The sequence below is a fragment of the Chrysemys picta genome, chromosome 24, assembly GCF_011386835.1.
Source record: "Chrysemys picta bellii isolate R12L10 chromosome 24, ASM1138683v2, whole genome shotgun sequence".
NCBI classification, from domain to species: domain Eukaryota; kingdom Metazoa; phylum Chordata; order Testudines; family Emydidae; genus Chrysemys; species Chrysemys picta.
Genome location: NC_088814.1, coordinates 4,856,205 through 4,869,908, shown reverse-complemented (window position 1 = coordinate 4,869,908; position 13,704 = coordinate 4,856,205). Strand labels below are relative to the sequence as shown.

The 13,704-nt window shown below is 59.9% G+C and overlaps 1 protein-coding gene across 17 annotated transcripts in view; it reads left to right on the top strand.

Moving 5' to 3' along the window:
* ARHGAP23 (Rho GTPase activating protein 23) overlaps positions 1 to 13,704 on the top strand; it is a 125,493-nt gene that overhangs the window by 78,509 nt on the left and 33,280 nt on the right. For all 17 annotated transcript variants that reach the window (XM_065577540.1, XM_065577536.1, XM_065577535.1 and 14 more), the window contains 4 exons: positions 498 to 522; positions 3,642 to 3,734; positions 5,519 to 5,597; positions 8,027 to 8,081. In XM_065577540.1, coding sequence (XP_065433612.1) covers positions 498 to 522; positions 3,642 to 3,734; positions 5,519 to 5,597; positions 8,027 to 8,081 — 252 coding nt within the window. The remainder of the gene's footprint in view (positions 1 to 497; positions 523 to 3,641; positions 3,735 to 5,518; positions 5,598 to 8,026; positions 8,082 to 13,704) is intronic.

The following is a 13,704-nucleotide window of genomic DNA, read 5'->3' as shown; positions in this document are numbered from 1 at the left end:
CCCACAGCCCGGTGGCCCCAGGGGGCTGTGATTGTTTCTTCCGGGGAGCAGGGGAGCCGAGTTTGCACCCACCCTCCCGGCAGCTGTATGAGTGGATCAGGGCTTCCTCTGAGGCCGTCAGAAAGGGCAAACCTGCCGTGGCGCTCTCCCCTTGGCTAGTCCCCCCATGGCCGGAAGCTGGGATGGCCGTTATACAGTCGCTGTGAGGGAGAATACACCCCCTCCCCCCCCGCTGAGTTGGATGTGCTGACGCCCAGGGAGATCCTGTGTCAAGAATTAATTTTACCCTCTGGGCAGTCCGGGCGGCAGAGGGAGGATAAGAAGGCTCCAGGTCACTTTGCTGGTGTTTCGGTGCCCCAGAGGTTACCCGTGCTCCCTGCTGCCGGGTTCCCCCCCTTCGCGTTAATCAGCCGTCCCGAGGGATCTGCCCCTCTCCCCACGCTTTCGGACTCCTTCAAAGCCTCTGTGACATTGGTCTCTCTCTCTTCCCTGTGCAGGAGGAAGAGAATGGAAACCGAGGAGGTAAGCACCCATCTCTGGCACCCTGCCGCTTGTCTCGTCTATGCACGTGCGTGTGTGTGTGTCACGTGTGTGTGTCACGTGTGTATGTGTGTGTGTGTGTCCCCCCGTGTGGCCAGACACGTATGGGTGTCCGTGTGTGAAAGGGAGCCGATTGGTGCTCTGGCCTGCGTTACCGACCAGCCCACACTCAGTACCTCCCCGCCAGGGAAGTGATTGCGGACGATGGTGAGCAGCGGATCAGTGTAGCAGCCGACTGGCCGGGCAGGGAGGGGGGATCTTTCCAGCACAGACGAGTTACCCAGCTCCCCTTAGCGTGAATGGCCAATCTGCTGAAATAAACCTAGGCCGGAGCTGAACCGGCTCAGCGATTGAGTGGCAGCTCCGTCGCACGCAGAGATGGACAAGCTGGGCACCCCCGATGCCAAGGGAGGCTGCCCTGCCTGCTGGGGCGAACTCAGGAGGAAGCCCGGGTAGAGATGCTGTGGTACGATCCCCCTAACATCCCAGCCATTCGGGGGTCTCTGTCCCCTTCCCCCGCTTACTAGCGATTGCATTATTCATCCCCGAATCCGTTAGGTGATGCCCCATTGGCAATACCTAGATCTGCAGCTTGGGCACTTCCCCACATCTCCGCCCCAGCTAGGACCTTCCCGACTAGATCCCACACCCAGCTGGTTCTCCCACCTCTCTCGGCTGCCCGGATGCTCTTCGTTGGCTCCGGCTGTGTGCCGGCCGCAGACCGGGTGCTCCTGGGAAGGGATAAAGCTGGTTTCGGTGCTGTTCATCCCTCCCCAGGCTGGGAACTGACTTGCCCTAGATTTACAGCGTTTCCCCTCAGGGAGGCTGTGCTAATGCCCAGCTGGGGACATTTTGGTTTGGGGGGATCGGAGGGTGCAAAGCGACTCCCTCAGCCTGCCGGCGGGTGCTTTGGGTGCACGTCACTGGCTTTCACCTTGTTTGTATCTGGATTCTAGGCCGCGGTTTCTTGGTGTCTTGCCCCAGCCAAGAGCCCAGCAGCTGCTCTGGGGGTTACAGTGCAAGACAGGCCCTCTGGCTCTCAGCCCCCGTCGTGTTGTGTCTGAGACAAGCGTAACGCTTGGGCAGTGGGCTAGCAACTGTGAGAGTCAGGCAGCCAGGCTGAGTCTTGGGCTGTGCCCTCCCTGGCCGCAGCTCCGCCAGTGCTCTCCGATGTGACTGGCAACCCCTCCGCCAGCCTTCCTGTCATGGGGCCCATCTGCAGCTCTGGCCTGTGGTCTCCCTGCTGTTCCACTCTTGGGCTCCCCCTGTGCACAGCTCTGCAAATACTTCTCAGCCCCAACACTCAGCCTCCTTCTGCTGTTCCTCTTCTGGGCACCCCCAAACCCCCACAGGTCCGTCCTCAATCCCGACCCGCAGCCCCTTCTGCTGCTCTGCTCCTGGGTCTCCCTCGCGTCTCTCCCAGCGCATCTCAATTCTGTTCCTATCCCGGGCTCTCCCCCTCCTAACCCCTAGCTCTGGGGATGATCCACCTCCATCCTGGCCTACAGGGGTGCCCAGCCTGGCGCTGCCCCCCAGCCTGTCCTGCAGCACCCATGCTCTGAGGCCTCTCCCTGCACAGGGATCGCCAGCCCTGCAGAGTCATGGGGCGGGGGGGTGGGATTGGCCTTGTAGACAGATCCCAGACCAAGCTCCGGTCAGGACCCTAGAGGTGTACAAGTGTCCGTGCCTGAGTGGCGTCTGCTGAGGCCCAGGGGGGGCAGCGCGGGCGCTCCCGGGAGGGCACCTGGACGTGGCGGGGAGCCGTGACTTAGTGACCGAAGCTGCTCTTGGTTTGGCTTTGTGCAGAGGACAGGTCTGAAGCCCAGCACCCAGCCTGCACCTCCAGGCTGGAGTTGAGTTAACCGGATCTGATGCAGTCAGAACGGATAGCCACACGCCGGGCTTGACGGAGAACTTCCAGCCCTGTGGGGAGGGGACTGGCTGCAGAGGAAGCACGTCTGGAGGCTGGAGGGGGGCCCAGGTGATGGAGCAGGGCGCACACGGGTTACTCCTCAGGCACATTTCCTGCCCCTTCCTGCTCTGCCGTTCCCTGCCCGTAACCCTGAACCACCCACAGCCTCTTGCTGGGACAGCAATCCCTGGCGGCCAAAGCATTGTGGGATGGGGTGGGGCGTGGCAAGAAATCGGGGCTGGGGGTTGGGTCCCAGGTGGGGAGAGGTTGAGAACCACCAGTTGAAGAGGGGCTGAAACCTTCCTTCCCTCCCGCCCAGGAGGACCTTGTCCCGCTCTCAGCTAACGTACGGCGCCCGAGGACCAGGTTGTTCCTCTGGGTCCTGGCCTTTGAGGTCTGTGTTTGTCGGTGTGGAGCTGCAGTGCTGGAACCTGCTGGTGGTGGTTTTAATTGCGGCGTGTGTTGTGTGTGTAGCCAGTGTGTATGCATGTGAGTGTCTTGTGTGCGTATGACTTGTGTGTGCGCTCAAGCACATGATACTGTGTATATGTATCCAGTACACTCGAGCGTGTGTGTGTATCCAGTGTGTGTGCATGTAGCTCTGTGCGTGTGTAGCCAGTACACACGAGCGTGTGTGCTCATGCACGTAGTTCTCTGTGTCGCCAGTACACACGAGTGTGTGTGTGTATCCAGTGTGTGTGTGCGCTCATGCACATAGTTCTCTGCGTGTGTAGCCCGTACACATGAGCGTGTGTGTGTATCCAGTGTGTGTGTGCGCTCATGCACGTAGTTCTCTGCGTGTGTACCCCGTACACACGAGCGTGTGTGTGTATGTTCATGCATGTAGTTCTCTGTGTGTGTAGCCCATACACGAGTGTGTGTGTGTGTGTGTGTATCCAGTGTGTGTGTGCACTCATGCACGTAGCTCTCTGCGTGTGTAGCCCATACACATGCACGTGTGTGTGTATCCAGTGTGTGTGTGCTCATGCATGTAGTTCTCTGCGTGTGTAGCCTGTACACATGAGCGTGTGTGTGTGCGCGCTCATGCACGTAGTTCTCTGCGTGTGTGTGTCCAGTGAGCACGTGTGAGTGTGTGAGTATACAGCATGTACCCATCTTTCCTGTGAGGGACCCACCTGGTGCCGAGCTCCGGTCTCTGACGCACTTTCCCTTCCCTTTCCCGGCGCAGGTCCCCAGCGGAGCCGCCTGGAGCCCATGGACACCATCTTTGTGAAGAATGTGAAGGAAGATGGGCCTGCACACCAGGCTGGCCTCCGCACTGGTGAGGGAGCCCCCCACTGGGTACCATGCCCCCCACTGGGTGGGGGTGACCTGAGGGACTGTACTGGGAAAGCCAGTGGCAAAGTGCTCCTGGCGGGGATTGAAATCCAATGGACTGAGGGCTCACATTGGAAACAGACCGAAAAACCCTTCCAGTGAATTCAAACGCTTGGTAAACAGCTGGGGGTGAACAGGGCTTTGTTAAAGATTCAAACCCACGTTCTGGACTGGGGTCTCTAGGGTTACACCCCTTGACATTGCTGGGGTCTTTAGGGTTACAAACAAGCAGGCAGAAAACAATCTTTAGGCCAAATCAAGGCACAAATTTCAGTGCCTGCCCTGTCTGTCTGCAGGGGCCCAAGGGACAAATCTGGCAGGCGCCTGTCTGCAGAGCACAGGGCATGAGCTGAACCCCACTGAATACCAGGGGAGGCGCCGATGGAGGTGGGAGCAGAGAGGGAAGGAGACTGGCACTCTGTGTATTAGCAGCAAAGCCATTTCACACAGAGGAGCGGGAGAGAAGCTTTGATTCCTTCTAACTCCAGCGAGTCCTGCCAGTCTCCCTCCGGCGCGTCTCTCTTAGCTCCGTTCAGCTTGGGGGGGGAACCGGTGGTGGAGCCTGGGCCAGAGCCAGAATCGCTTCTCAAGCGGTAATTAACTAATGGGGGGTGGGGAGTGGAAGTGCGTCCTGGGTGCACGGGACGTGGCTGGGGCTTTCACTGCAGATCCCCTAACGGGTCCGTAGTCCCTGGCTCCACCCAGAGGACACCTTCTCAACCCCTTCCATGCTCCTGGGCTGCTCTTCTTCGCTGTGTGCCAGCCACGTAGCCATCCTGCAGCGCCCGGGGGCGTGCCCCTGCCCTCCGGCGGCGGGCTGAAAGGGGGGGCGTTGGGGCATAGGGTCCCTCCGGGAAAGAAGGGAGTCGCCATAGCCCGGTGGCAGCAGAACCTAGGGAACCCCATAAGAGAACCTCACTGGACAGGCCTCGCCTCAGAGCTCACAGCCTGGGGGAAAACGTCCTTGTCCTTGTGTGACATTTGTCCATACGGCGTCCTGTCCACCCGAGTGGATCGTTCGCTCCAGGCTGTGGCTAGGGGCAGAGGGAAGGGGCTTTCTCTCTCTCCCCCCACCTTGCCCATTGCTCTATCCTACGAGCTCTGAAAGCAGTTGTCTGCTGCCACCATCTGCTGGTGCCCACACGGAGCAGCGCAGGGGCTGGCACTTTTGGACCCCCAGGTGTCGGTGGCGACAGCAGTAACCGTTCTGCCAGCGCTCAGGGTGGGGATGGCATGTGCCCGGCTAAAATGACCAGGCAGTAAACCGGAAGGAAGGCGCTGAGTGTTGTATCCTCTGGGCCAGCCGTCAGCTGGCACGAACCTGGGGCGCTCCCTTGTCTTCGGTGGAGCAGTGCCGAGTGAGGCCAGGCGAGGGTCCCGCCCTGCCGTGGCTCCCTGGCCCAGCCGCTGAGCGCTCGTGAACAGGGACAGGGCTGCAAAGGGGACGGGTCGTCTGCCCGACGGGCTGAGGCAGGAGAGCAGTCGGAGACCAAGCCAGCTCCGTGTGCGCAAAGGCAAGAATGATTTCCAGCGCCATTGCTAGGGACAGAGCGGGGCTCTCTTAACTCCGCTGCCCCTCCTCCTGCGAGGTGCCGAGTGCCCCCACGGGTAGCGGCATGCTATGGGCGGTATCGCACGTTGCTATGGTTACCGCCAGCTGTGCTCGCTCCCGGTTGGCTAGCTGCTCTCCCATTCACGCGTGGGCCCGCGGTTATGTTCCCTCTGCAGGAGACCGGCTTGTCAAGGTGAACGGGGAGAGCATCATCGGGAAAACCTACTCCCAGGTCATAGCGCTGATCCAGAACAGGTGAGAGCATGCTTGTGCCACAGGGTGGGGGGCCGGATACGCCCCGGGGCGAGACTGCTGGCTGAGACAAAGTGCCCCCTGGGGGCTCAGGCCAAAAAGTTCACACTCAAATCCGCCATCTAGGCCCAGATCCTCAAAGGTGCGTGGGCGCCTAACTCCCAGTGGGGCCAGTGCTAATCGGGTGCCTAAACACCTTGGAGGAGCTGGGCCCTAGACCAAGCTTTTCCAAAGTGACGAGTGATTTTTGGGTGGCCACCTTGAGACACCCCAAGGGGCCTGATTTGCATGAAGTGCTGAGGTCTGGCCCCAGGAAGGTGGGTCCCCATCGCCAGGCACTTGGGAAAAAGCCGCTTATTTATGTGCCCCAGTATGGATTACTGGCAGGTGCCGGATCAGCTGCCGTACTCGCCCTCCGGCGGGTGTGGGCACTGCTGCCCACGTTGCCGGGACACCACAGGGCAGCTTAATTCCCCGACTCCTTTGCCCTAAGATGTTGCCTGTGGCGGTGCTGGTGAAACCTGGCGTGACAACAAATCAGCCAGATTTGGGGCAACCCTGCTCCTCTTCTCGCCGGAGGGCCAGGGGCGCAGGTCGGCGCGGAAGGGAGTTGCAGCGTTTCAGTCTGTCCAGCGCTGAGTTGATGGATGTGGGAGAATTTCCTACCTCCCCTTCGTTCTCACGCGCTCCCTGACACACCGAAAAGGGAAGAAAGAAGCCAGTGTGTGTGTGTCTGTCTCTCTTTGGAGCTGGGATTTAATTAATGACCTGGATTTGTGTGTGTTGCACTCTGTGTGTAACTACTGATTAGATAGGGGAGATAGAGGGGCAAACCTGACCGTGATAGCTCCTAAATATAGCACCTGGGGAACGAACCAAATGAAAGTGATCTGGATACGAACTAAATATAAGATACGGCCCTGGGTGCTAAATGCATTTGGAAAAATACCCGGTGGCAGTCAGCAGGGGAGGGGAATGGTGGGGGCTATATGCTGTTGACTGGCTCTCAAACTGAAATGGGTTTTCCTGGGGGTTTGTTGCAGTTTCTTGCCATGGCTTGTGCTTTTCGCTAGTTGAGAGAGAAATAAGCAACCGCTGTCACCAAAGGAACAGGGAGTGGTCGTGTGGCTAGAGCAGGGGATGCGGAACCAGAACTCCTGGGTTCCAGGCCTGGCTCTGTGATGGAGCATGGTCTAATGGTTAAAGCAGGAACTGGGAGCTAGGGCTTCTGGGTTCTATCCTGGTCTCTGGGAGGGAATGTTGGCTAATGGTTAGAGCAGGGACTGGGAGCTAGGGCTTCTGGGTTCTATCTTGGTCTCTGGGAGGGAATGTTGGCTAATGGTTAGAGCAGGGACTGGCCCTAGGACTCCTGGGTTCCATTCTGCTCCCTGTGAGGGTATGTTAGAGCAGGGGGACTAGGGGTCAGGACTCCCAGCCCTTTTCTCGATGCAAGTTTGCAATGGTGGGCTTGGCAGAGCCGACTTGGGAGGAGGGACTGAAGGAGAGAGGGTGGGCGAGTGCCTCCCGGGGATGGGGAGGGGCCCTGCTCCGACTAAGGGAGAGGTGAGATGAGCTACAGCCATGGAGGGGACATGGTGCAGCAGGTGCCTTTGCCAGGTGCGCCGCTCCGGTTAGCGGGCGGCTGTGTGGCCTGTGAGTCAATGCCCAGCCCAGGGCTGGATCTGAGAGCTGTTGCTGGCTGTGCACCCCCATGCAGCTAGTGGGGAGGGGGGGTGGGGCGGTGCGTAGCTACACGGTGACAGGTCCTGTCTTTTGCATGTGGCGTTAAGACAAAGTCTTTCCTGTCCCCTGGGAAGGAAAATGGCCCATCGTGGCGGCTTGGCCGCTGTCTCCTCGGGGAGTAACAGCAGCGTCTACTGTCCCGGGCTGTGTGTGTGAGCTGCTGCGGCTGCATGGGCCCTGGGCTGCTGGGATCTTCCGGCTCCAACCCTTGGAGTAAAACCGCTGCCCTGCGAATCCCCAGCCCAGTTCTCGTGCAGTAGCCTGGGGCTGCGATGCTGCAGATCTGCAGCCTTTAAACGGTGCCGGGGAATTTAACTTTAAAAAAAAACCCACCATCCTTGTTCCTTCGGCGTTAACTCCTACTAATCAGATACCCCTGCCCCTGGCCGCAGCCAGCCAGACACCGGGTCGGTGGGGATTGAACCCTGGACTTCCAGCACCAAAAGCACACGCCTCAGTCACTTGAGCTTCGAGGGTAAATCCCAGAGCTGCCTGTCAGTTGCAGGCCTTGCCTCCTTCCCAGCCACTCGCACAGCATCAGGTGGGGAGTGCTGTCCTGTGCGTCTGGAACCCACCTCGGCTGCTGAGTCCTGGCGTCCGGTCGCTGCCTCTGGTCCCGGCGGGGCTCGGCGCCTGGCTGCACGCGGTATCCGGACCCTGACGCGCTCTGCCTTTCCCTCTCTCTGCAGTGACGATGCCTTGGAACTCTCCATCATGCCCAAAGACGAGGACGTCCTCCAGCTGGTGAGCGTTTTGCTGCTGAACTCTCCGGGTGCTAAGCAGGGTGCGCCACGCCCTGCACAGAGCCCTTCCCCCTTACTGGTGGGTGGGACTGACCCAGAGCCCCTAGCCGGGCATTCTTCGGGCAGTGGGGCTGGGCACTGCCGCTCTCCAGGGTACCAGAGCAGATGACAGTGTGGGGGCCACATGGGCACCTTGTCAGGTGCACCTGAGTCACCCTCATCTTACCCGTGGAGGGGCAGCCAGCAGAGAGAACAGCTCCCCGCATTCAATACGCCTCCGTGTGGCCCTGTTGCATGCTGGGACTTGTAGTCTCCGCAGGGACGTGTCCAGTTATGAAAAGCAAGGGGCCGTGTGTTGTGCAGTAGCAGCTTTTCGGGCTGCACGCTGGCCTAGCCCTGCTTAACCTTAGCTAGCCAGTATTCTGCAAGGCTGCCAGGCGTGCGTCATGCCCAAGAGGGTGCGTGTGGCCTCCAAGGAGCTGATGGGACAGTGGGAGGCTGAGGGCTGCCAGATCAGCATGACGAGGCTGATTGCAGGGGGAGGGTTATCTGGGCAAACCTGATGTTGGGGCCCTGCTCCAGCAGATTAGCAGCGGCCATCTGTGCGAGTGGTGTGAACCGTGGTACTTAAAATCCCTCGCGCCTGAGCCCCTCCCTCGATTGGGGGTGAGGCTGGTGGAATTTGGGGGGGGGCTTTAGGGTTTCCTTTAATAGCAGCCTGACGGGGTGTCATTTTCTTGGGGTGCCATGCATCAGTTGGGGTTGGTGTGTTCTGAATTCAAGGCTGGTTGCTGGGATTGGGGGTTTGCCAGCTCTGAATGCTGCTGGCCTGTTCATCTCGACCCTGTTTGAAATCCATTCCCGTCTCCTGCCCTGGGCTGACTGGCCACCTCCTCTGGTTGCAGCTGCAAACATCCACTGCGCTGGGAGAGCGGGGAGGGATGGAACGAGGAAGGGGCACCCGGGGCGGGGGGGGGGGCAGCGTGCGAGGAGGGAGATGGAATAAAGCCGACCCTGGTTGTAAGTGACAGATCATTGGGTGTTGGGCTGGGGTCGGTCGCCGTGACGTGGCTGTTGGGGGGTGGGATGGAGGTAGGACCATCCCAGATCACCCTGCGAGAAGAGGCACGTCTAGCAGTGCAGGGAATGAGCCAGGGGTGGATGGGGGGAGCTTGTCCAGAGATGTGGTGGCTTCACCATCACTCCGAGCCCCTCCGTGAAGATGGGGGACGTTTCTGGGAGACACGCTGTAGTGCCGCCCGCGGGTGGTCGGGCTGGGTGTAGGAATCGCTGGGCAGGCTTCCATGGCAGGTCGGACTAGATGCTCCCAGCGGCCTGCAGTTCCGTCCCCGGGCAGGTGGGCTGAGCTGTGTTAAAGGAGCGGTGCCCCAGGGAATGGAGGAGGGGGACAAAGTCATCGGAGCCCACTGACCCCACTGCCAGGGCGCGAAGCAGCACCGGGTCATCAAGGCATGATTGACACAGGACCCACCCCCTCTTCCCCACTCTTGGATGCTGGCTAGGGGGTGAGGGGAGTTTGTCTCCTTGGGCAAGAAAGATCCTCCGTTCGGTCCCCATCCCTTAGAAGCTTGGGTGTCAGCAGTACGCTGGGGGGCGGGGAGGGCAGAGCTCTTGTGATCCACCCGCCCTGAGGCCATACAGAGCAAGGGGAACCCCAAACGTACCCAAGGCCTGCATGAGAGCCACTCCCAGGGCCCCGGAGCATCACAGGCTACTCTAGAGCCATCAGGGAAGTCCCTGGGTTCCAAACCCTCCAGCTTCAGGGCCTTCGCAACCACTGGGGTCAGGAAGGAACGGCTCCCCTGGGCAGGTTCGGGGTTAGTGCCTAATTGCCTGGTTTGTGTTGGCACTACTGTGATATACAGGACAACAGAGATCAGGGCCCCATTGTGCTGGGGGCTGCCCAGACACACAGTATGAGACAGTCCCTGCCCCGAAGAGCTTACAGTCGAAATAGACAAAGGGTGAGAGGGGAAACTGAGGCACCAAGCGGGGGCCTGGCATGCCCAAGGTCACCCGGCAGGTCAATGGCAGAGCGGGGAATTGGAGCCCTTTTGCACCTTCCTCTGATACGTCTGGGGCTGACCTCTGGCGGGCTCAGGGTCCCAGCCTAGCTGGGCCGTGGCTGCGATCAGGCGGGGCACGTCCTCTCGAGTTACCCCGGGGATGAATTTGGCCCAGCTCTCCTCGGCCAAGGCACCGGCCTATGGGTGTGTTTGGAGCGACTGGTTTTTGAACCAGGGCGGTGCAGTTTCGGGTGTCTGCCTGCCTGCGTCTGTCTTTCTGTCTGTGCGTGTGATGCAGCCGACCCTCCTGGAGCAGGGCCGCAGAGGAGACCCAGGAGGTGCGAAAGGAGCTGGATGCCAAGGGCCAGCTTTGTTTCCCGGCTCGGATTCCAAGGAACCTTTGTGTGGGTTTCCCCGGCCCGGTGCTGGGCTGGGGGCGTGGGCATTCCTGCGGTGTGCGGCTCCGGCGGCCAATGGCAGGCCTCAGCCAGGAGCTCCCTGCAGCTCGGGAGGGGGGGGGGGGGGCTCTCCTCCCTCCCGCCTCAGGACGTCCCAGTCGCAAAATCCCCAAACAACTTAAAAGGAAAAATTGAGAAGGAAATGTTAGTCTGGGCCAGGGCTGTGCCCGGGGAGCGGCCAGCCGAGGGAGAAGGCTGCCGGATTGAGGGCGGTAAAGAGCTCTGTGCTGCCGATGCCTGTGTTACATGGGATCCTGGTAGTCGGTGCGTATTATATTATTGTTCGATCGTCTATCTTATTCGGATTGAACGTGTTTATTACGGTAGTGCCGGAGCCCACCGAGAACAGGGCCCCATTGTGCCAGGCGCTGTACAAGCCTAGAATAAGAAACGGCGTCTGTAGAGAGAAACGCCGGCGGGGGGCTCCCTTTATTCCAGTGCAGAGGAAACCTCCCAAAGCGGAGCCGGCTACTCGTAAAGGCGAGCGTTTAACTCTCTGGCTGTAGCTTGAGCAGGTTAAAGAGGGGGAGGAGGGGTCCTTCAGTAGCTGGAACAGTTTGGGAAGGAAGCCCAGGGCTCCGGCAGCCCCTTTAAGCGAGTGTGTCGGAGCTCCCCACCGCTCCGCTCCTTTTTTGGATCAGAAAGAGCTGGTTTGTCATTGCCCAGAAATGCAGCCTTCCCGAGAGCAGGATTCCAGGGCAGCGGGGGGCTGAGAGCAGCCAGGGGCCCTGCTCCCTCCATTGGCCTCTCAAGGACGGAGTGACGAGGCAGGAAGGACCCTGGGGTTCGGGCCCCAGCACGCGTCCAGGGAGAGGAAGCTTTGGGAGGGGGGCTGTTTCCCTCCCCTCTCTCTGGTTCTTGGGGTGTCAGAATCGGAGCAGATTCCAGGGGTCGGGTCCTTTGGGGACAATGCAGTGGGGTGGCTGGAGCTGCTTCCCTTTGGAGAGCTGCTGTGTGGCTCCGGTGGCTGGGGAGCCGTGGCCACTCAGGGGCCTGTGCGGGCAGCGCTCTGTGCCCGGGAGTGCCATGAACAGCAAGCGTTCAGTGTGGTAACTTCATTGGAAACACTTGCCTTCCCTGGCCATGATCGTGGCGCTCTCCCCTGGCTGATTTCCAGCTCTGACTGCACTTGGCCTCCTTAAATCCGCCATGCGGTTTCCATTGCATAGCATCACTTTTGCTCCAGGATTATTCTGGTGGCTTTGCTGTGCGGTGTTGACAGGCTGCTGCCTTCCACCCCAGAGGCAGCTGCATTCCAGGTGAAGCCCTGCCCTGCCTGCCTGCGATCCGCTTGGGCGTCTGGAGGAAAGAGGCTGCAGCGTGTCTCTTATCGTCGCTTAGTCGTTAACCCTTTCACTCTGGGAACCAACCTCAGGCCCAGGGGTTAGAACACCAGACACATTAAATCATGCCTCAGAAATGCCCCAGCTGGTGCAGGGGGTTAAAACCAGCTTCCCTGGGATAGATGTTGCATGACCGATCCTGGCTGGGAGCCAGGGGCCAGGCTAGACAGCACCACACCAAACCCTGCCTCAGCCCGCAAGCCCAGCTGTGCTCACCAAGTTCTCCGGGTCTCTCTGCTTAGCAGGGGACCTCTTCTTGTCCAGGCCATTGGTTGGCACTTTGGCATGTCCCACTGGATGCAGCCTGCAGCAGCCTGGGTCCCGGGTACTCCAGCCCGCAGCTTCCCAGCGTGGTATCCAGCAGGGTGTCTACATAGGCAATGCCCCACGTTTCCCTTGTGTCCCCGATCCTCCCGTCCGGTCTCAGTTGACGGCCTGCTGGGAAGCATCGCGGTGCGGTGTCCGGCAGGGCGTCCTCTGTGTGTGTCCTGCTCAAGTGCTTACACTGTGCCCATCACCATGGGACGTGGGCGCCTGCCAGTAAGCCAGGACTGGCATCTCTCACACGTGGGTCTTTTCCTTCTTCCTCGCCCTGCAGGGTGGATTTATCCGGGGCAGGGGAGTTCTGGGTGCTGGGCTCTGGGTTTATATTAGCCAAGGGAGGGCCAGCAGTTATGCCTGGCATTTGGCGTGGAGAGCGTTCTTGGACCTCTCAGGCGTTCGCTGCGCAGAGAAAACGCCCTGCGCTGACGCGCTTTCCCCTTGTGCCGAGGTTCGTTGTCCCAGAATTCTTACCCCGCCTCCCTCTGGGGCAGCCCTTCTCCCTTCCTCGCGCGCCCCATCTGTGACGTGGGGCGGACAGTAAAGGTTGGCGCGAGGTTGTACTCAGGACATGCCCTTGATGGTCTATTGGTCTATTGGGGTTGCCTCGTCAGAGCCACAGCTGGAGTAGGTTACAATAATACTTAGTGCTGTTATCTAGTGCCTTGTGCTGGAGAGTCTCGGGGCTTTTCCCAAAGGCGGGCAGGTTTATCCCCATTTGGCAGGTGAGGAAACTGAGGTCCGGAGAAGGGAAGTGACTTGCCCAAATGTAGGCAATGCGTCAGTTGCAGGGCTGGGCTGAGAACCCCCGTGTCCGGACGCCCAGTCCCTTGTCTTAACCACTGGGTAGCGCTTCCTCTGCTGGCGCAAAGACTGTAGAAGGCAGTTTTGTAAAGAGGTGCAGGCCTGCAGCTGGGCGTGTTAGTTCAGAAATGCCTGCGAAAGATGAGAAGGAAAACCCTGGCGCTCCGTCCAGTTCAGTGCGTCATGGAGTATTTTAAGGAGAAGGAATCGGAGATCATGTGAAGCCAGCATAGCCGTGAGCATGAGCAGTGGAGAGCAGTGCGGCTGGCAGCGACCGGAGCGTGTTAGTCACTTTCCACCCCAGCAGAAAGCGCGTCTGGAAATGTTTGACGTTTGCATGGCAGGGGAGGATTTTGGGCAGCCCTTTCCCAGGCTGATCGAGGCTCTGGGCTGAGAGGGTCACTGGTGATTTCAGGGGCAGCAGTTCTGAGAGGCCCAACTTTAGAGACCCGGATTTTCACCATGCGCTAAGCTCCAGCCCCTGAAAATCAGCTCCCTTTCCGGGGTCTCACAACGAGCCCCTCGAAATCACCTGGCCGCGGCCCCAGTGGACTTAGGCTGGACTTGGGCACGCTTGGCATGCCCTGCAGATCAGGCCCTAAGTGGGCATTTGCCCGCCACCCACCCTGGTGCCGTGATGGCACGCCCCACTCCTTCCCGCAGCGCTGAGC